Below are 23,134 nucleotides of genomic sequence, written 5' to 3'. Positions count from 1 at the left end.
GCGTGACCTTTCAATGTGTTTTGTCGTGAACGCGCATCCCAGAGCCTGTGCTACACAAGCTTTTGTGCTTAAAAAGTATACAAATTTTTATTTTGTGAAAAAAATGACTGATAGTTTCGCTAGATAAGACCCTTTTCCCTCAGCTGGGATCATTTAGAGCCCTTTGAATGTGCATTTAAAAAACATTTTGGAAGTTCAAAATGTGGGGCACCAATGAAGTCCATTATATGGAGAAAAATCCTGAAATGCTTTCCTCAAAAATCTTAATTTCTTCACGACTGAAGACAGAAAGACATGAACATCTTGGATGACAAGGGGGTGAGGAAATTATTTGTGAATTGTTGTTCTGGAAGTGGACTTCTTTAACTTGCCTTCTGCGGAAGAAAGACAGTCATATAAATTCGGAATTACAAGAAGGTGAGGGTGATATTATTGTAACTGCTAGGCAAAGGGGAAAACATGAAATACATAACTTAGTTTTAGCTTTTAATTCAAGAAAAACGTTGACCGAAAGTACAGAGTAGAACACAGACATTTATTTTAAAAAATGTCCACGACTTCAAAAGCCAAATCCTCATATCTATCAATATTCTGAACCAGCCACAAAAATAAGTGTCTCTGGCTGACATAAAAATGGACTGCTTCTTCATATACTGCATGATGAAGTAAAATGTAAACAGTTGTAGCATACAAATTTCAAACCAGCTCGAGGTGGTATGAAGTTCCCGTCCAGTTGTAAACCTCTAAGAAACTGAGATTAAAGGTGACAATGAAGAAATAACAATAAGGAATATAAACAAGTTGCAATATGAGCATACTTGTTGCAAACTTTCATTATGAATGTTACTTAAATGGCCCTTGAAATTGTACTAAAATATTTTTGTCAGCTGTCTTGAGGATATTTTGCATTGGTTATCTTACATTGGCAGACATTTGAAAGACACCATAAATTGCACATTATCACTCAATAGAAGGTAGTTACTATATCCAGTTCACAACTGTATACATTGTACATGTATTCTGCTAATTCAATAAGTGCTGTGTACAGATTAATTCTTGTGGATTTAGATTAAAGATACATGTTATGGAATGTTAACAGTTTAAAAAGAAACTCAAATATAAATTTCTTTTGAAATCCTAATGAACTGCATGTTGGAAGGTTTCATCAAAGCTTCAAATGACAAACATCACAAATTACATTTGGCCTTCATTAACACTTTACCGTGTCCTACTGTGTAATACTTCACGTGACATTATAAAGCTTGTACCACTGTACCACAGTAACAACTTCTACATGACCGCTGTGTATTAAATCAATATCACAAACCATAACTGATATCACCATAGTACATTTATCATGGTCCCATGCATTACGTAGAACATCTCAGGCCAAAACAAACTGCCAGTTTGTGAGGAGGATTTTGATTCCCTTAATTACTGAGACGACTGACGTGGCAGGATTCAACTTCAAAGTGTTTGCGTCACCTTTCTTGCATTTGTCTCTAAAAACATAAATGCATCCATTGCAGCTGGCCACTTTCCATAGAGATGGCACGCAGCTCCACACTTCAGGAAAGCGCAGCCGAGTGAAGCTGTCCAGCAGTGGGTTATAGCACACCAGAGAGTCACCCTCTGCCACCACAAAAATAAGGTCCTTATGGGCAGTGGCATGCATGCATCCAGCAAAAGGCAGCATGTAGGGCTTGGTCTGACACCTTTGTGTGGCCGTGTCGAAGCACTGGATAAGGCGAGACGGTTTGGTAAAGAAGTCCATGTCATTTTCCTCCCCACCCAGAAGGTAAATAGTGCCTCCCAAATTGACTCCGGCTGCACCTGACACAGCTGTGTCTAGCTGAGTGGTCTCTTTCCATATGTTGTCCTGCACTGTGTAGTAAATGACTGCATTGGAGAGAGTGTCTTGGAGAGTCTTGCCTCCCAATGAGTATATGGCATCCTCTGTGGACACAGACACTAACGTGTGGTGCAGACGGTCCCGAGGCAGAGGGGCGCAGCGCTCCCAGTCCATAGTGTGCATGTTGCATTTCCACATGCGTCGCGGTATGGAGCCCCCTACAACATAGAGATCAGCTCCATGCTTGCAGGCAGCTGTGATCTGATGACACAAGCTGTTCTGTCCGCTTACGCTGATGGCGTCGTCCTCGTCACAATGAAGAGACACCGCCAATGAGTGTGTGCGCGTGTCTTCCTTCCCAATTAAGTATATGTGTACTTTTTCACCAATCTCCTAAAAGGCAACAAAGCAACAATGAGCATGCAAACAATGCAATACTAATAAACAATGGTTGTGCATTCTGCTTGTTGACATATTATAGGGGACATGGCATGCAAAATCATAAGCAATGCAGGTTTTTTTGTAGTTGGGTGTAAACGCGCCACCAAATACACCAAAAAACGGAAGAGAGGGGTGGGGTGAGCAGTAGCTCATTATCATTTAAAGAGACATGCAATGAAACTGTGAACAGAGCTGTTTTTGACAAGGTAAAAAGAGTGTTTTATACAAACATTGAAGAATTTTAACCAAAGTATGTTGCAGACATTTCATGAAAACGCTAAAGAATTATGCCAACTTGTGGAAAATAGGCATCCAATGTCTTCTTCAAAGTTATGCTATGTAATAACTTTGTAAAATGCTATGTAAAATGATATAGCAGGTTAACATAGGTGGTATATTATGGAGGTTTTGAGAAATATTAACAATTTATGAAAAAATGATGTTAGGAAATCAAAATCAAAATATTATACATTATTTAAAAAAAAATATTTATTAAAAATGCAAATACTATACATTTACAATTATATGTAGATATAATAGAATCTTTTTCTTTTTTTTTTTCTTTCTTTCTTTTTTTTTTTTTGGGCCAGTGAAAGTGTAGGGAGGCCAAGTAGAAATCTTAACTACAGGCCTTAATGGGCCAGCAGTTGTAGGTTGTAATGTAATTAAATTAAATTAAACATCTGAACCCTAAATATTTTTTTATCTACAGAATACAGAATATCAATACAGTATTAAAGCTAAACTACTGCTTAAAATACTGTAAAAATGTCCATTTGATCAATCACTAACCTTTAGGCTGTCTAAAAGCATATCAGAATACTCCTCTCGTTCGACTTTGTTGTGATTAATCCAAGATTCAATAGCTGAAGTTGGATTTTGTGAGGTTGGCACACCATCTAAAAAAGCAGATAAAATTTCAGACACAAGTTAACACAATCTCTTACTCTTTCTGATCACAATTTCCAGTCTAAACCAAAACCAATTTGCTGTTAAAGAGATTCTGTCATTAATTACTCATTCCAAATCTGTAAGATCTTCATTCATCTTCCAAACACAAATCAAGATATTTTTGATGAAATCCCAGAGCTTTTGGACCTTGCATAGAAAGCAACACAACTCACATGTTCAAGGCCCAGAAAGCTATTAAGGACATCATTAAAATGGGCCATGTGATATCAGTGGTTCAACCTTAATTTTATGAAGCTATAAGAATACTTTCTGTGCTCAAAGAGAACAAAAATAATGACTTTATTTAACAATTTTTTCACTTCCATGTCAGTCTTTGACATAAAATTAATAAAAATTACATTTGAACCACTGATCTCACATTGATTATTTTAACGATGTCCTTACTACCTTTCTGGGCCTTGAACGTCAGTTGCGTTGCCGTCTATACAGGGTCAGAAAGCTCTTGGATTTCATCAAAAATATTCTAATTTGTGTTCTGAAAATGAACAAATGAATGGTCTTGTGGGTTTGGAATAACATGAGAGTGAGTAATTAATGACAGAATTTTCATTTTTTGGTGAACTAATTCTTTAACGCCATTCACCTTTAATGATATCCATGAGAAGGCATAATGGTAAGTTCAGGAACTCCTCTGTCTGGTTAAGCTGAACCAGGTGAATCTTCGCACAGTGCTTGGCAGCCGTATACAACTCCTGGTCGCTGTGTCTGTCCGCCAACCACATGACCTGAAATAAAAAGTAGTCAACAGTTATCTACCGATTCAGCTGACCTTTATCAAAGCATTTTTTGGGTATAATAAAATCAAAGGTTTCACCTGGAGGCAGTTCTTGACATCCACAGTTCGAGACAGAAAGCGAGAGCACTCCTCAAACAGGGCAGTGAGCTGATACATATCTGCCATCTCATAAGTATCCTGCAGATCTTCAACCCTCAGCTTGATCGTCCCATGGTAGATGTAGTCCACCAGTGACTGGAAGACTGGCGCACTGACATCCTTCAGCTCAATATTACGATCAAAAGCTTCTCTAAGGTTAGAGGTGAACATGGACCTGAAGAAGCTGCTTTGTGCCGAGAGCACAAGCCGGTGAAGCTGGAACTCTTTGCTGTCCACCATGATGGTGACGTCTGCAAACAAACCATCCTCCAGACACAAGTCCATGATGCTCTTTACAACACGGCTTGAATGGGAGCGATCGGTGAAGGTGTAACCTTGGAAGTAGTTTTCATCCCCTGATGGACCTCCAACACTGTAACCCCCGTCTTCACTGGACTCCATGGCGCCTAAAGCAGCTTCACCTGAATACTAGATGAATGACTTACTGGGTCAGTTGTCTGTCAGATGAATGCATTAATGTAGTTTTAATTAGTGACTGGCAGGCTGGGATTTAATTTAATGTTAGGCTCTAAAACCGCTGGCAGATTGATGTGAAGCCACATGCAAAATTCTTTATGAAGAAAACTGCAGCTTGCTATCTACACACTAAAAATACTTCATACAGTTTATTAAGATATTTAACGTTATAAGTGATTTGCATTTATACGGTTTCACCTGAACTGTCCGACTTGTTTTTTAAATCAGCGCTAATTTGACTGAGCACTTCGCTCAGTCAAATTATGTCCATCTATGGTAAACTGGCCAGCTATGTCGCTAATGCTAACTTAAGCCATTTAGATTAAGATCTGTTTAACTTTCACCATCCTAATGAGTCCACAATCGAGAAAACAAGGTGTGAGATGTAAAACTGTAGACAGCACATGCGCGTTATAATTTATAAATGTTAGCATGTGTTAAATCTTTGCCATACCAGAAGACTGCTTGTGAAAGTGAGCCTCAGGAAGTAAACAGCACATTCTTCGTATTGACGTCACCGCGCGTTTACGTGACTCTCTGCTGCGCCCGTGTGTTGGAGGCTTGTCATATCGAAAAATATATATACGTATATATATTTTTAAACACATTCTAACTTAGCTTTTCATTAAGCTGTATTATACAAAATCGTCTTAAAATTGTTTACAATAAAAAGGAAATAGATACAAGTCACCATCTCTTTTAACATTAGGCGCATTTTTTTCTCTCCCAGTTTGGCTCAAAATGACTTTTTCCGCAGGTGGAAAAATGCGACGCACCAAAAACTAAAGTTATCTAACTCGGGAATCCCGTTTTATGGGGCTAAAACGGACTGAGAGCTGTTTGAATCAAGTTAAGTTTTATTTTTGTGGCAATGTTGCTGACTCGGATCAAAGTGGTATGTGTTGTCCTGTGCCTTACTGGCTTCAGGGAGCCCTGGAATACCTCAGGTAAAACATTTGAACTCAACCAGACGATATGTTCAGTTCTTCTACCTAAATATTTACATATTTGTTGTTATACACTTTTAATAGATTGTAATCATATGTGCAGACTTGTTCTTATGACCATAATAGTTAGCTTTTCCAGTGCTATTGGGACTGTGGCACTGGAACTTCTCTGGCATGTTGGACATGATTTCTGCCAATCGTGACGTCACACTCATATTTTTCTTTTTTAAATCTAATGCTTAAAACTTTCGTTTTGGATTATTCATACTCAGTTTATCATGGCATTGCTCACATAGCACTGACTAACAAAAAGTCTTGCAAAGCCCAAGATTAATGCTTTTCATGTTACTCATAAGTCTTTATGTGCTGTGGTGCAGATGTTTCTGCGGTTCTCCACGGAGGAATGGCACATCAAGGTTTTATCAAATCTGTAAATGATGCAAACCTGATGTTTGAGGTAAGAATGTTTAGCCACAATACATTTCACAAAGCAGTATAAGCCACAATTTATTTTACGATATGGGCCATTATACAAAACTGGTTCAAAGTCAGACAGTGTGATTTATGAGATTTGTTGTATTTTGAATCCAAGTTTCTTTGTAAAAGGCAAAAGGTTGATCATACTTATTTCAAAGTTAGGGATTAAATAGTTTGACTATACATTGAACCAAACACTATCATAACATCTTAGTTGATAATTCAGTATACTTTATTTTTGACAAAACATCCCATGTTTCATTTGTGACTGCACATTTTTGGTAGTGACAGTAATGTATATTGGTAGCAACCACATCAGATAACAGGATTTTAACTCACATACTAAAATATAATAAAATATTACAAATTTGCATAACTGTACTAAGTTTTGTTTATTTTCCTCAAATAAAGGATTATGTGTTCCCTTTTGTCACTACTGAAACAATGATGACATGTTTTGGTAGTGACAATTTTAGGGAATAACACACACACACACACAAAAAAACAAGGATGTCACTGCTGAAACTTGATAAAATGTTTAGGTAGTGACATAAATGTTATGGAGTAACTCCAAAAAAAAACCTTAATTGCAGAAAAAAGTTGTTTGGTACTGATGTTCCTTAAAGGAACACACAGATTTTCAGACTTCATACCTCAAAATGATGGGACCTATCTGCTATGGGACCTTAGCTATGAGAAAGGGGGACACAGGAATATTTCCTGATCATAAATGTAGGGGTGTAGCTTAGCCAATGGAATAAAACATACATTGTTTCTGTAGTAACATTAAAAATGTGGGACACATTTTTTTTTACATAGTTTCATGATTTACAAAGAAAATATAGAAAAAAAAAATGTTTAAGAACAACAGTGAAATAAAATACACATTTCAATATTGTTTTCATAAGTTGAAATTTAGGGGTTAGGGTAAAACCTACTGATATTTTAAATATTATTGTGGGTTTCTACAGATAATAGAAGGATCTTAGTAAATGTCTAACATTTGAATTCTTAAAGGCTTTTTGAATTTTTTTTTCTGGTTGTGGGACAGCATTTTGCACCAGTTCTGTAGAATGACCCATATATTAATGTACATTTAATTGTATTCACTGTTGTAGTGAAAACATTGATTTATTTCAAAGATCAGTTAAAAAATAGGTTACACTATGTCAGTGTGTCACTGGAATAATAACATTTCTCTTAATGCTTGTTTATGACCATTTTTAATATAAAGCTTAATAGCCTTCATGGATTTATATTACATGTTAATCAGAAATTTATTCTACATTTCATCTAAAATATTTAAAAAACATTTCTAACTGGTCTATAAGTATTATACATGCAGTTTTTATAACACTGAATCATATGATGTAGCTACAAATATAGACTAACACTAAAGAAACAACTCTATTAAGCTTTTAAGTTCACATGTTGATGGAAAAAAATGAGATTATCCACTATAGGGTAATAATGAGAAGCATAACAATGTGCAGTAAATGGTAAAACTGTTTGCACTACAAACTAGTGTGCTCAAAATTAAGAGAACACATTAAAGTAACATGGTAAAACAGACCAATTTGCAATATCAAGCAGCAAAACTACATTTAAGTGCTATTGTGGGTGAAGGCACATTTGAGCAAACCACAGCTCATTTTTTCCCATCACCACACCCCATAATGGGCTCCATAGCATACATATCTGCTCACATTTTTTGTTTTTTTTTAAATCATAGTTCTTATGGAGAGGACTGGAGATTGATGCCGACAATAACGTTGTCATGCTGGATCAAGAAATGGCATCTATGCGACAAGGGCGAGTTTTCTTATCTCTCATAAACGACAGTATCCCAAAAACTGTGCCTGCAATGGAAAAGTTACTGGCTATGCTGGAAGAGCAAGACAACTCTTTCGCTCAGGCCCGTTTTGAGACCCTCCTCCTCGGGACTATCTATTCAGCCTACCAGGCACGAAACCAGAGGCTGGAGTCAGAGCAGCAAGCCTGGATAGATATTCTCGGTCGTTTTGCAAATGTTACTTTCGTTCAGCTACGCAGGTATTAACCAACAATAAACATACCAGTGATTTAGAAGGTCACGCATACAGAAAATCAGATAAAGAGTGTGCATATTTAACGAGGGAATGGCTTTGAGCTCGGAATTTGGCCCAAACCCAGAGTACTTCCCCGTATCCTAGGCTGGGATAGGAAAAGTTGAAAGTGAGGAGTTGGAGTGGAAACTCGGCTACATATATAGGCCTCCTCGTGCTGATTGGGTGAATTAAGTAACATTCTGATTATTTGTACCTGGTTTATATGACTCAAAGCACAATTTGTAAAGAATATGACCCTTTTATTACCCTAATAAAGACGCATAACATGAAGTTTGTATTGTAAAAAAGTACAAAAGTTTATTTTGAACAGAATATACATATTTTAGGCCCTATAAAAGATAACAAAAGTCCTTATTTGAATTTTTGTGTTCTAGAATTTTTATACTGACATGAGCCTGAGATCAGAAGTATCTAGTTTTAAAGCTCAGTGTATTCCTTCTCACTTTTTCTTTGCTTTTGATGTCTTGCTTTCTGTCTTGCTCTTGGTCTTTGACTTGGTCTCTGTTGATGACAGTGATGCCAGCTTTTTCTTGAGCTTGGCATCGTCAGCAGCTGCTCTTCTGTCTCTGTTTGTACGCTGCTGAGTGCTACGCTGGGATCTGGAGGTTCCAGGTCTGCCTTCACTGTCCTCCACTCTCTCTGTTGTCTGTTTCCGATTGACGCCGTTCAGTGTGTTCTCTCCGTTCCATATTAAAATGTTATAGCCTGCAATTAAAGTGGACAACCTTTTAAATTAATTAAATCATCTATCACTCCTGATTGATTGTTAAACAGTATATTATACTGTACCCATTCCAGAAGCCAGCACATCTCCAGCCGGACTGAACTTGTTGAGCTGAAACAAAACAAACATGGGATATTATAGGATATTTAGAGATATTTACAGTTATACATACATACAGTCATGGCCAAAAATATCGGCACCCTTGCAATTCTGCCAGAAAAGGCAACACTTCTCTCAAAAAATTGTTCCAATTTCAGATGTTTTGGTATTCACTTGCTTATTGTTTTTGTTTGCACTGCAACAACACAAACAGAGAAGAAAAGTCAAACTTGATATAATTTCACACAGAACTCAAAAATAGACTGGACAAAATTATTGTCACCTTGTCAAACTTAAAATAATTGCTTTTCAAGCATTTGATGCTCCTGTAATTTGTATTTAGACACACCTGTGGCAAGTAACAGGTGTGGGCAATATAGTAATCACACTTGCAACTAGTTAAAATGGAGAAAAGTTGACTCAACCTTCGTGTTGTGTGTCACACTGAGCATGGAGAAAAGAAAGAAGTGTAAAGAGTTATCTGTGGATTTGAGAGAAAAAACTGTGGAAAAACATGGACAGTCTCAAGGCTACAAGTCCATCTCCAGAGATCTTAATGTTCCTGTGTCCACTGTGTGCTATATCATTAAGAGTTTTATAGCCCATTGCACTGTAGCTAACCTCCCTGGACGATGAAAAATTACAACGAAGGATTGATCGAATGGTGGATAAAGAACCCTAATTAACTTCCAAACAAATTCAAGCTGATCTGCAGACACAGGGTACAACAGTGTCAGCTCGCACTATCAGTCACCATATTTATAACGGACGCTATGGTAGGAGACCCAGGAGGACACCACCGCTGACACAAAGGCATAAAAAAGCAAGACTGGAGTTTGCGAAAACATATGGTGACAAAACCACAATCCTTCTGGGAGATTGTTCTGTGGACAGATGAGACAAAAGTAGAGCTTTTTGGTAAAGGACATCATGGCACTGTTTACAGAAAAAGAAATGAGGCCTTTAAGGAAAAGAACACAGTCTCTACAGTCAAACATGGTGGAGGTTCAAAGATGTTTTGGGATTGTTTTGCTGCTTCTGGCAATAAATGCCTTGACTGTGTGAACGGCATCATGAAATCTGATGGTTACCAAAGAATTTGGGGGCGCAACCTAGTGGCCAGTGTCAGGAAGCTGCGACTCCACCAGAGGTCATGTGTCTTCCAGCAGGACAATGACCCGAAACTTCAAAAAGCACTCAGAAATGGTTACAAACAAAGTGCGGGAGAGTTCTGAAATGGCCAGCAATGAGTCCAGATCTGAATCCTATAGTTTGCAAAAGAAGAGTGGTCCAAAATTCCAGTAGAGAGGTGTATGAAACTCATTCATGGTTACAGGAAGCGATTGATTTCAGTTATTTTTCCAAAGGGGATGCTACCAGATATTAAGTTTAGGCTGCCAATAATTTTTTCCAGTGCATTTTTTTTTTGGGTTCTGTGTGGAATTGCAACAGATTTGACATTTCTTCTCTGTTTTTTTGTGTTGTTCCAATGCAAAAAAAAAACAAAAAAAAACACGCGAGTACCAAAACATTTGCAACTGCAACAATTTTTCAAGAGAAGGGTTGCATTTTCTGACAGAATTGCAAGGGTGCTATATTTTTGGCCATGACTGAACATGTTACCATTCAAAAACAAGTATCTTAACATTAATATTGTGAAATATTTTTACATTTTGACAACATGTGTTTTCTATTTTAACATTTTAAAATGTAATTTATTATTGTGATGGCAAAGCTACATTTTCAGCAGTCATTACTCCAGTCTTCAGTGCTACATGATCCTTCTGTAAACGTTATAATATGCTGATTTGGAAAGTGTAACATTTTAAGGAATCCTTAAAAGGAATTTATTTAATATTTAAAAGAAAAAAACACATTCTTACAGATATGATACCAGCAGCATTGGGGTCTCTCAGTTGATGCACAAGGCTACCATTGTTGGCATCATAAATGTCAATGGTTCTCTTGTCATTGACCAATACTTGATCATCTGGATAACGGCCAGCCACGATGAGGTCATACATGGGATGCCATGTTGCCTAAAAGAAAAAAATGAACAAAACTAAACTCTATGACAGATCTCTGAGAGCCCTGTAAACGTGATAACATGGAACATGAAAGACGCAAAGCAAGTAAAACTTGCAGTTTAGGGGAAAAAGGAACTCTTACCTTGATGGGTGTCAAGTGCTGGAACTGTCGATGAGGATGAATAATTATTTGATAAGGTTTAGACCAGTCGTATGAACAATAAACCCGGATCTGGTTCCTCTGGTCTGTAGTAAGGAGCTTGGTGCTGTCTGTTGGATTAAAGTATGCTGAAACAAAAAAACAAAACATTAATTTCAATGAATTTGTATTGTATAGTTAAAAGACTCACTTTACTGCTCATATAATGTCTTACCAGAATTGACTGGTTTTTCATGAGGCAGTTCAGCGATATAACTGCTTTTGTCTTTAATATTTCTGAGGTCCCACAGCTTGACGGTAGAATCAACAGAGGACGTAGCCATCAGCCAATCACAGCGAGGGTTGAATTCTGCATGGGTCACTTTGGCTTTGTGCAGCTTCTCTTTGAAAATCTAAATGTTTTCGAAAATACTTATTATCAGAGAGCTTTATTCTTGATTTTGGCGATGAGAATTTGTTTAGATGTTTCTCTCACTTACCTCATGTCCATCCAGGCCAAGTAGAAGAAGTCGTCCAGTATTGTCTCCAGTCGCAAGCATCTGACGACTTACAGACACGTCCAAACAGCAGTACCAGTAACTGGAAGAGTGACATTTGTGGCATTAAAACTTCATACACAAATACATCACATAATATCCAATTTATACTAAATATAATGGCAGTAAAAACGAAGGGCTTTAAAGAAGAATTTCACTGCCAGAATAAAAAAATCCTGATTATTATTCCCCAATGTCTTTCAAGAGGTTTATGTCTTTTTTCTTCAGTCCCAAAGAAATAAGGTTTTAAAGGAAAACATTCCAGGATTTTGCTCCATATAGTGGACTTCAATTGTGGCCAATGGTTTAAAGGTCCAAACTGCAGTTTCAATGCAGCTTCAAATGGCTCTACATGATCCCCAAAAGTACAGAAATTTTAATTTTTTTAAGAAAATGAAAGATCGTTTAACTAGATAAGACCCTTTTTCCTTGGCAGGGATCGTGTAGAGCCCTTTGAAGCTGCACTGAAGCTGCAATTTGGACCTTGGCCACCATAAAAGTCCACTATATGGAGAAAATCATTGAATGTTTTCCTCAAAAACCTTAATTTCCTTTCGGCTGAAGAATGAAAGGCATGAACATCTTGGATGACAATTATCAGGAAATTTTTATTCTGAAAGTGAACTTAAAGAATTTAAAGACCAATTCTTAAAGAGATCTTTTAACATCAAACAAGCAGAAAGAGACTTTCTGAGAGACAAATGTGGCAAACCATCTCAGACAAATCAACAATCGGATCTACACTGCATGCTGAAAGGCTGTTGTTCTTACAGAACAGCCAATGTGGAATACTGAACATAAACATGCAAGTTATAAACACCACCAAAAACAAGTATATTTAATTTTCCAACACTGCAGAGCAATTCACAAGAATTCCCAAAAACACTGTCCTCACCAAAGATCATGGTGGTCATGGCCACAATCTGGGGTTCGAGACAGTATCTGATTTTGGAGGCCCTCAAAACTCTGCACGCTGACTGTGCCATCACCAGAAGCAACAAAGATTTTGGACACATCTGTGGGGCAGAACTTCATCCCCCCAATAAAATCACCAGCCCCCTTCTGTGTAGACACAATAGACAAATACAAGCCTGTTAGATCTACATATAGCTGCCAAACCAAATGCAGTCATGAGAAGGGAGGACTCAATGGTCAGGGACGACTGGGTTCAACATGATTACAAACTTATACAGCAACTAAACCCGAAACAACAACATGAAGGAGATGAAGACAAACAATGTTCTTCAACACAGCCAATAACATACCAAAATCCACAAATAGTGAAGGACAACATAAATGACAAAATGGATTAATCTCAGATAACCTCAAATCTAATAGATTAGTAAGAAAACACTATGTTTCATCAAAAGCAACATAATCAATGACAAAGCACAATGAGCATACTGTCACACAGCGCATAACTAACTGCAAAAAACAATCAAATGATTTCATCCTCTGATCTATCACAGGGTTTATCCAACTTCATACCAATCAGGAGACCAAAATATACACAAATACATGCAGTGCCCACCTTAACTATTGATGGAACTGAATTTTAGGTAACGCTGAAATGGTGTTAAACTTCAAACACAGCGAAGTTCCTCCATATTTAAGAGCCAAATTAATCAAACACTGATAATTAATGTTGAACTTGCACACGCACACCTACTGTACTATAATTCAGCTGAATGAACTGTCCAACAACAGGACAAAAGCATCAGATCAAATTAAAGTACCTGTTAAAAAGTATATTAAAGGAAACCCTGGCTATTAAGACTTGTATGGCTTAATGTAATGTAAATGATATCTTTTACTGAAAATTGTAGTAGAAAACCCATTAAAGACTTATGTTATTTCACATCGTTTTATACATATTTTGGACTATGGGGGTGCCATTATTTCGATGACGTGAAATGGTTACACTTGGGGAGCTACTGGCGCTACCTGTTGCTATTTTTACCACAACACAACTCCAAATACACAGTTAGTAAAATAAAATACTACTACAATGTCGTGGTGTGGGACTTTTGGTTGTAATTTTCAAGTGCAATAAGAGAAGCAATGTAAGTCTTCACTGCTTTCCTGGCAATAAGAAGAGGAGAAAAGAATGGGAAGATGCCTGTGGACGAATAAAACTTCCTAAAGACCTGCGTCTTTGTTCTCTCCACTTTAGCCCTGATGCTTTTGAGGCTTTTGTAGACCACAGCTACTGAAAGAGCTTACAAACGGCAGAGACAAAAAACGTTAGATGCCATCCTTGTAGGATGTAAACATGCCAATGTCATGACACCACAGCCACTGACGAAGTTTCTCAGCACGATTTCACTCGATATCTAGGACCATTTAGACTCTTTATGGGGAAAATTGACGGTATGACATTTGGCTTAGGCCTACGCTTATATTCATCGCCACCTGTAAGCTTTTTCATCATCAAGTTGTGTATTTCAGGTTGTTTCAGGTACAAAATGCAACAGGTAGTGCCAATAGCTCACTGAGTGCAACATTTCACGTCATCAAACTAATGGCACCCCCATAGTCCAAAATATTTATAAAATGATGTGGATTAATTTCATGGGTTTTCCATGTAAATCTCCGTGTGGTCTGTTTCTTTGAAAGCAAGGGAAGAATAGCCAAACTGCTAATAAAGGATCTCGCTTACTCCCATGAATCTGTTTTGGCAAAGACTTGTATAACCGATCCACTGAAATCCCGAAGGGTGGTAGCACCCCAAATAGATGAGATGAACAGCTGATTGGTATTGAATTGGTTAAACTTCATGCCTGTTATTGCATCTCCAGGACCCATCTGGAAGAACAGAGGAGAAAATCTCAGCAGTTGCCAAAATTGCTTCTTTTACAGTTATCTAGTGTATATATGCAAATCCTAAAATTTACCTTAACAGAGGTACAAAGCTGTCACTGGGGCAGAATCCTAAGGTACAAAACCTAAGGTACATCTTTGTAACTTATTTACCACTAAATGGTACATATTGTTACCTAAAGTTTTGTACACAAATGTGACTTATGAAAGGGTCCCAGTGACAATTTTGTCCTATACTTTTGTCCTATACGTTTAATAACATATAATCGCTACTTATGTATTTATATTTATTTTTTTAAGCAAGTAAACCATTTATATTAGTAAACTACACTGCAGAGGAACACAGAATACATTTCACAATAATTAGATTTCACTGAAACCCCAAAAGTATTTAGACACTTAAAGGGATAGTTCACCCAAAAATGAAAATTCTCATGTCATTCTAAACCTGTAAGACCTTCATTCATCTCCAGAACACAAATTAAGATATTTTTGATGAAATGAGAGAGCTTTCTGACCTTGCAGGTGAGTAATAATGACTGATTTTTCATCTTTGGGTGAACTATCCCTTTAATTGAAACCAAAATGTATGTATGACTTTGCATTAGATAAATATCAAAACAAGCTCCATCTGCAGACAAATGAAATGTCCAAATACTTTTTGTCTTCACAATATATTCTTCAGTTTCATCTCACCCCCTGTATGAACGTTCTCTTATTCAGCACATCATAATCCCACAGGATGATGTCTCCACCCTTGGAGCCCACTGCAACAGTGCTTGGATGGGTAGGATGCCATTCCAAGCAAGTGACCCTCCGATCGAAGGGGCTGGCAGTGCGGTGAAGTTTGTAGGTTCCAAGTGAGCGTATAAAAGGTTCTTGCAGACACTATAACACAAGAGAGAGTGTTATATAGTTTTGGAAAAATGATGCATGAAAGGAGAAATCCACTTCCAAAACAAAGATTCACATAAAATGTACTCCCTTTGTCATCCAAGATGTTCATGTCTTTCTTTCTTCAGTCGTAAAGAATGTTTTTCTCCATATAATGGACTGCTATGGTGCCCCGATTTTGAACTTCAAAAATGCAGTTTAAATGTGGCTTCAAATGATCCCAAATGCGGTTGTAAACGATCCCAGCCGAGAAAGAAGGGTCTTATCTAGTGAAACGATCAGTTATTTTCATTTAAAAAAAATAGAGTTTATATGCTTTTTAATGCCAAACACTCATCTTGTCTTACTCTGCCTGGACCGTTTTTTTTTTTTTTGGTTCATGACAGTTAGGGTATGTCGAAAAACTCCCATCTCATGTTCTCCCTCAACTTCAAAATCACCCTATATCACTGTTTTACCTTTTTTGTTAAGGGTGTTTGATCATCTTTGCATGTTCACTTTGCAAACACTGAGTTGGTACCTCTGCAGTGATGTAGGATGATTTTGAAATAATTTTTGAAGTTGAGGGAGAAAATACAATCTAAGTTTTTCGACATACCCTAACTGTCTTGAGCCAGAATACACAGAGTTCAGGGAGAGAAAGGCAAGACGAGCGTTTGAGATTAAAAAGTATTTAAATTGTATTTATTGAATGAAAATAATCACTTCTTCCTCGGCTGGGATAGTTTACAACCGCATTTGGGATCGTTTGAAGCCGCATTTAAACTGCCTTTTGGAAGTTCAAAATCTGGGCACCATATCAGTCCATTATATGGAGAAAAATCCTGAAATGTTTTCCTCAAAAAACATAATTTCTTTATGAAAGAAAGACATGAACATCTTGGATGACAAGGGGGGTACATTATATGTGATTCTTCGTGATTCTTCTTTAAGAGCCAGGGAGTGAAAACATGTAAGTATCTTCTGTAGCTTATGAAGGGCAGTGCTAAATGAAAAAATATGATATTTAGCCAAAATCTTCATTCTGTTCAAAAGTTTACACCCCTGGCTTTTAATGCAACGTTGCATCACTGAGCATTTGAACCCTCTGTAATAGTTGCACATGAGTCCCTCAGCTGTCCTCAATGTGAAAAGATGGATCTCAAAATCATAGTCATCGTTGGAAAGGGTTCAAAATACACAAAAATGCTGGAAAAAACTTTTGAATTCAATTGTATATATGCATTATGTGTTTGTCATCACCTGGCGCAGTTGAGCATGGATGCTCTGTCCCAAGGAGCTTTTGTAAATGTAGTGAAGGATACTTGTCTGGCCCACTTTCTTTTGACCTCCAATCCATTTGACACTTGCTTGTATGTAGGTTTCTGTTACATGACATACAGTTTAGGTCATTAAAAATGCTATATTACTGACTGTAACACTTCTTTTCCATTCATAAATTAAACTTTTTTCATATTTAAACAATACTGTGCAATTACTTATAACTTATAGCTTTGCTCACCCGCTTTTGATGCTGCCTTGCCTTCTTGTTTGGCTTTTAGCTTCTTGGAGAGTGTTTGAGGTTTTTCTTCATTCGGTCTTTTCTTTGAATTGACCTTCTTCGTCTGCCTCGATGCAGAGGAATCTGTCTGAGCCCTTCCTCGCGCCATTTAAAGTCTACTTTCTGATTGAAAAAAGGTCAACAAAGCATGTCAAATACACCACTGTTACACATAAAAATGAACTGTAGATACGATCCGACCGACTAGAATCATGCACGCACTTTCTTACCTGCAAATGCAAAACGGCTCTACATTACATTCACCGTCAGATCGAGAAATCCTCAAAGATCAACACCGATACACGTGCACAGACACGCATTTTGACTACATTCAGTGACGTAAGAAACCGAGTGTTTTGTAATCGTTTTGCGCAATGCAGAATGTATGCACTAGATGGCACTAAATGTTAATTTGCTTTGAGCAAATCATGCACATGCTTTTTCTTTTTTTAAAATATGGCTGTAGTCTATATCATTTTTTATTTCAGTGTTTTCATTTTTTAAAAATACGAAAATATACTGCACTAGAAATCTTCGCATCTTTGCTGTGTAGTATACAAAAAATAGTGACTCAATTGCAATTGGTCAGTGGAAGGTGCTTAACCTTTATAGAATGTTGATCACAGCTTTTGAAGCTTGATATAATACTAAATAATTATAATTTAGATATAATATTTAGAATTTAATTTAATACAATATATTTAAATTGGAGACGAGTTTGCAATTTTGGAGGCATGAAAATAATAAAACAAAATACACAACAAACAATTACAATTAAATACCAATAAATAAATACATAAATAAAAATAAAAATATTACTAACACCTTGATGGGCGTCAGTGGGAAAATTCAGCGTCTTGGATACGGCGCGTTCATGAGTGTGTGCTGGCCAATCACAGAAGCCCAGGGACTTACAGCTGACAACGAAAACAAAGAAAGGCATGTTTTTCCTCCCACCCGCTACTCATTGTCAAGAGGGAAAAATCAAACATTCACTGTATGTTGTTTATTCAGTTCACACACTGAACGCCGAAAGCACATCCACATCCACATTTGCAGGTAAGTGTGCCAACGAACAGACTTAAGATGCATAGCTGTTAATAAAAAATAATAGCTTTTGAAAAATAAAATGCGAGTTTTTAATGAATGGTAGGTATTTGAATATTTTATGAGGTATAATATTGATTCGCAGTCTTGATAATTTTACAAGACAATTCAAGAATTTTACCTGGCATTTTGAGTGTAAACTTGATCCACGTGTTGTGCATTGTGAGTGATGAGCCTCACTTTAAACTGTATGAACCGTTGTGGCACAGAAATAATATTTTTATTAGCCTATATATCAGTTGGTGTGTGATGTTGTGTAAAACACTCAGTATTTGAAATGAAACCATCAGTGCTTTCCACCTTTTTCGTGTAATATACTGAAGTTTATGTTTGACTGGATTCACTAGTTAAAATTTTTCTTATATACATAAACCTGTATGCTTTGACCTTTTTTGTCAAGTTCAGTGTGTTCTAGTTTACTGTAGTCGCCAAATGCAACAAGAATGTTCATTGTTCACTATTTAATGATATTGCCCAATCCAGGTAATGAGTTACATTTACTTATCTTATCAGAGTAAGTATTTTGTGCTCATTGCACACAACAAAGATTAAGGACCTAATATGAGGTGTATTTATATTCATGTATTCTATGGAACACATTTTTTCCCTGCAATATGTGCTCTGATATACCACTGTATCTTTAGGATTTAACACATCCCTCTTTTGTCTTAAACAATGATTAATCTATTGAAGGTTTTACTACCTAACAATAAAAGTGTCAGGTTACTGTATATTCAGCTGGTAAAGATATACATGTTTTTTTTTCTCCTCAGCTTCCCTTCGCAGTCTAGGTTAATGTTTTACAAACACTTTTGAACTTGAGATAGAGATGGTGATTTTCAGGTAGCTGTTCTTCAGTCGGAATAAATATGAGAATAATAAGGGTTTAATGATTAAATTTGTGTTCATTCAGGCAGGTTAAATTGCGGCCACGAGGTTTATAACTAGGGTTAGATAACCCTGTCTATTGCACTGCTGATTATAACAGCTTTGTTGGAGACATTTCGTTTCTCGGTGTATTCTGAAACACAAGTGTTTTGTTAAACAGCAGTACTTGCATTTTAATTAGTTTTCATGTGTTTCCCACATGTACAGTTTTATGTTTTAGATTTATGGTTTTAAAACGTCATATTGAAATTGTTTACTCCCACAGGCACACTTAGAGAGGGGTTTTATAGAAACATCCTGTGTTGGTGACCGGACTGTAAGATATTATAGTAAAGAAGTGAACACTAAGAGAAGACGTTTAAAGAAATCACAGGGAATCAACAAATTTTGTAGATGGCTGATGGTCTCTCCACCTTGTGATTTCTGGAGCCTTCCTCTACTATGCTCAATCTCATCAAGCTACCTCAAGTGTTTACCATCAACCAAGTTCCGAAAGTAAGTTTTTGAATACTGATGTTAATTTGCAAGAAATGTCAATGTTTTGCACTGTTGAACGTGTTGTATGTCAGTCATGAACAATCTCTGTGTATTAACTTGATAAATAAATATGATTTTCAAATAAATATTTGTTTCGTTTTAGGTTTTCCATGAGGATGGAATCATTTCAGGGTATCGCCACCCATGCAGCTCTGCCAAAGACTGTGTGCTTAGTCTTTTCCAGCTGACAAATGAAACCCTCAATATTTGGACTCATTTTCTTCCTACATGGTACATTTTCAGTATTCATCTTTTGGTACATTTACATTAGTTTATGTTAAAATAAAGATAAAACTCAGAATTTCATTTGAGCTTTCTAAAACATTAATTTAAAGGGAAAGTTCACTCAAAAAGTACAATTCTGTCATTAATTAATTCATCTTCGGAAAACAAATTAAGATATTTTTGGTGTAATCTGAGAGCTTTCTGACCCTTCATAGACAGCAATGCAACTGAAACATTAAAGGCCCAGAAAGGTAGTAAGGACATTGTTAAAATAGTCCATGTGACATCAGTGGTTCAACCATAATTTTATGAAGCTACAAGAATACTTTTTGTGCACAAAGAAAACAAAAATAACGAAAAAGTATTCTTGTAGCTTTAATAAATTACGGTTGAACCACTAATGTTGGGCTATTTTAATGATGTCTATACTATCTTTCTAGGCCTTGAACGTGTCAGTTGCGTTGCTGTGTATGCATGATCAGAAAGCTCTCGGATTTCTTCAAAAATATCTTAATTTGTGTTCTGAAGAAACAAAGGTCTTACGGGTTTGGAACGACATGAGGGTGAGTAAAAAATGAGAGGATTTTCATTTTTGGGTAAACTCTTTTTTACCATGTTTTTTGTAAGGTTTTTCTTATGGAAACTGCTGACGGTAGTGCTGGTGCAGGACGACTGGCAGGATCCTTTCACCTGGCCCTTGCTGGTGTTCCTGTTGTCATGCTGTGTGTACCCACTCGCTTCCAGCTGCGCTCATACCTTCAGTACCATGTCAGAACGGGCCAGGCACATTTGCTTCTTCTTTGATTATGGAGCACTCAGTTTCTACAGCCTTGGTATATAGAGAATATAACAGAACTATTGAGTAAAATATAGCTATATGCTTATGTAGTATATAGTAATGTCTTAATTAACCTAACTTTTTTGGTTTATTTGATCAACAACAGGTTCTGCCATCACCTACTCTTCTTACTCATTTCCAGATAAATGGGTTAATAGCACATTTCACAAATACTATGTTCCTATAGCTGTTTTCAACTCCATTATCTCCACTGCACTGGCCTGCTACTCAAGGTAGGATAAGTAACCAATAAATCAAACGTTTTTCTGACCTGCTTTGTGGATTTTGACCACTTGTATTTATTTGTTTTTTAGACTTGGTTTACCATTTTTTCATTATAATTATCACAGCATTAAAAGGTAAATTCTCTTCTTCTCTAAGGCACTTTAAACTTGACTAAAAAATCTAAAAAAATTAAAAATAATTTTTAGTAAATAAACTGTATTCTTTTTTAGGTGTTCTGGGAAATTAAATGAGAAACTCTGTAAATATCTACGGCTAATCGCTTTTGTCTATCCATATTTCTTTGACAACATCCCTCTCTTTTATAGAGTAAGTGTTTTGGGCAATTTCACTTTTATGGGGGGAAAAATGAACTCATTGTTTTGGCTTTATTTGTATTGAATGTGAAATTGCTCATTTAAAATACTTTGACTGGACTTTCTGCATTCTTTTGTAGATCTTTGTGTGCAGTGGTGAGGGTTGCACTGTTAATGAGGCCAATACTGTTCACTATCAGCACACATCATTGGCTGTCCTCACTGGCTTTCTTTTTGCCACACACCTACCTGAACGCTTGGCTCCTGGCAGTTTTGACTACATAGGTACAATTAAAGATCCCTGCATTCTCTTTAAACTAATAATCATGAATTCAGATCATATGACTTTAGTGGAATGATTTTAGGGCCATTCCATAGAATTGGTTTAAAGTCAGAGTTGGAAATGTCTTGAAAAAAGTTTTGTTTTTCCACAAATTTTGTGTGCGTGCAAATTATATAATATGCAAGGTGACACATTTCTAGTAATTGTGCAGTTAATTCTCATATTGTATTTTCAGAGTTTTTGAATATTTTTCCTCACCCCAAATTTTTCACTACCGAAACACAATATATAATTTAATAAGAAGGGTTATATCGACCCATTAAGATTTTGCTTATATCTTCCTTGTAAATATATATTTTTTCTATTTTATTAAAAAGTTTTTAAGAAGGTAAATCAAAAACAATTACAATTTTAACAATATTTCAAGTGTGATTTATGAGATTTGTTGTATTTTTAATCCAATTTTATATTGTAAAAGGCAAAAAATCTACTCACACCTTGTAGCTATGAGAGAGAGGGACACAGGAATATTTCCTAATCATAAATTTAGGGGTGTAGTTAAATGGACGAAAACATACACTGTTTCGGTAGTGACATGAAAAATGCGGGACACATTTTTTGACAAAGTTTCACAATTTACAAAGAAAAATAAAACATTTTTTTTTCAGTATCATATCATAATATTTCAATATCATTTCCATAAGTTTAAATTTAAGGGTCAGGGTTTGCAGCAACCACCTCCCAATTGCACATACCCACTGATGATTTTTTATATATTAAGCTTACTGATATTTTAAATATTATTGTGGGTTTCAATAGATGATAAAAAGATCTTAGTAAACATCTAAGACTGGAATACTTAAATGCTTTTTAAATGTATTTTTTGGTCGCGGGACAGCAGTTTGGATCAATTCTGTAGAATGGCCCTTTGAACCTCACTAAACTCTATTAATTCTAAACTGGTTCTTTTATGCATCCTTCACAGGTCACAGTCATCAGCTCTTCCACGTGTTTGCTATTATTGGCACGTATTTCCAGATGACTGCCATTGAACTTGACATGGCTGCACGAAAGCATTGGCTTCATGCTAATTTGCCACAAGTCACCCTTTCAGATACTGTGGGAGCTGCATTCTTTAGTGTGGTCAGCGGCCTTTGCATAGTATATGTCTTCAGTCTGGCACTTTTCTCCACTAGAGGGGTGAAGGACAAATTAATTTGAATTTTGACATTTGATAAGGTTATTCAGGGCAGCTATGTTAGCTTCCCTTAATACTGAGTAAATATATATTGTGTATATACTGTAGCCATTTGTTCAATGGAAACAATTTCATTACATTTTATTTAAAATTGGAAAGACTAATTTATAATTAGTTTGTATGTTTGATTAATGTTTTTGTAATGAGTGTGTCATTTGTGTTCTTCTAATCACATGCTTAGCATTTGCACAATTTTGAAACACATGAATCAGATATATTAGTTTTTACAAGTGCTTTTTTATAATCTGACTTTTTGAAAACTGTATGTGTACAATCTTGATCTTTCTTATAAATAAATCTTGTTAATATGTAAAGTTGTTATTTTTACTAAATAAAACTATGCAATGAAAACTTGTTTTATACATTTGATAGAATATAGAATACATAATATATTCGTTTATACAATATATACTCTTTTTATATATTACTTGTTATATGAATATTTTTCTATATTAACCGTTAAGCACAGGCCGACATTACTTGTTCGTTGTCCAAAATAAAAAGCTACGCA

General features: G+C 36.3%; 4 protein-coding genes across 7 annotated transcripts; 2 read left to right on the top strand and 2 right to left on the bottom strand.

Annotated features, from left to right (window-relative positions):
* Positions 1–1,092: 1,092 nt before the first annotated feature.
* kbtbd4 (kelch repeat and BTB (POZ) domain containing 4) lies at positions 1,093–5,156 on the bottom strand. Of its 3 annotated transcripts, none has more exons than XM_051134748.1 (5): positions 5,071–5,156; positions 4,080–4,568; positions 3,849–3,990; positions 3,086–3,192; positions 1,093–2,245 (listed from the first exon to the last, which is right to left on the bottom strand). In XM_051134748.1, exons 2-5 carry the CDS (start codon positions 4,539–4,541, stop codon positions 1,385–1,387), a joined length of 1,572 nt encoding a protein of 523 aa, XP_050990705.1. In that variant the 5' UTR covers positions 4,542–4,568; positions 5,071–5,156; the 3' UTR covers positions 1,093–1,384. The 3 variants fall into 3 exon arrangements, with proteins under 3 accessions (XP_050990705.1, XP_050990706.1, XP_050990703.1); XM_051134749.1 differs by having other exon boundaries at positions 4,080–4,597; positions 5,071–5,131; XM_051134746.1 differs by having other exon boundaries at positions 4,080–5,134.
* On the top strand, positions 5,153–8,480 carry LOC127180604 (protein FAM180A). Its single transcript, XM_051134753.1, has 3 exons — positions 5,153–5,563; positions 5,941–6,020; positions 7,773–8,480. The coding sequence occupies exons 1-3, from the start codon at positions 5,488–5,490 to the stop codon at positions 8,097–8,099; spliced, it is 483 nt and encodes a 160-aa protein (XP_050990710.1). The 5' UTR covers positions 5,153–5,487; the 3' UTR covers positions 8,100–8,480.
* On the bottom strand, positions 8,459–17,306 carry ddb2 (damage-specific DNA binding protein 2). Of its 2 annotated transcripts, none has more exons than XM_051134751.1 (11): positions 17,179–17,306; positions 16,910–17,071; positions 16,651–16,772; positions 15,211–15,402; positions 14,354–14,499; positions 11,638–11,737; positions 11,373–11,550; positions 11,141–11,286; positions 10,855–11,010; positions 8,938–8,983; positions 8,459–8,853 (listed from the first exon to the last, which is right to left on the bottom strand). In XM_051134751.1, exons 2-11 carry the CDS (start codon positions 17,055–17,057, stop codon positions 8,588–8,590), a joined length of 1,500 nt encoding a protein of 499 aa, XP_050990708.1. In that variant the 5' UTR covers positions 17,058–17,071; positions 17,179–17,306; the 3' UTR covers positions 8,459–8,587. The 2 variants fall into 2 exon arrangements, with proteins under 2 accessions (XP_050990708.1, XP_050990707.1); XM_051134750.1 differs by lacking the exon at positions 14,354–14,499 and adding an exon at positions 12,590–12,756.
* Positions 17,307–17,850: 544 nt separating this feature from the next.
* On the top strand, positions 17,851–22,880 carry paqr5a (progestin and adipoQ receptor family member Va). The gene is made up of 9 exons (XM_051134752.1): positions 17,851–18,007; positions 19,209–19,438; positions 19,584–19,711; positions 20,333–20,538; positions 20,650–20,776; positions 20,858–20,902; positions 20,999–21,095; positions 21,223–21,367; positions 22,351–22,880. The coding sequence occupies exons 2-9, from the start codon at positions 19,385–19,387 to the stop codon at positions 22,584–22,586; spliced, it is 1,038 nt and encodes a 345-aa protein (XP_050990709.1). The 5' UTR covers positions 17,851–18,007; positions 19,209–19,384; the 3' UTR covers positions 22,587–22,880.
* Positions 22,881–23,134: the final 254 nt, after the last annotated feature.

The sequence above is a fragment of the Labeo rohita genome, chromosome 18, assembly GCF_022985175.1.
Source record: "Labeo rohita strain BAU-BD-2019 chromosome 18, IGBB_LRoh.1.0, whole genome shotgun sequence".
Taxonomy (NCBI): domain Eukaryota; kingdom Metazoa; phylum Chordata; class Actinopteri; order Cypriniformes; family Cyprinidae; genus Labeo; species Labeo rohita.
This window is presented reverse-complemented; position numbering and strand designations above follow the sequence as displayed.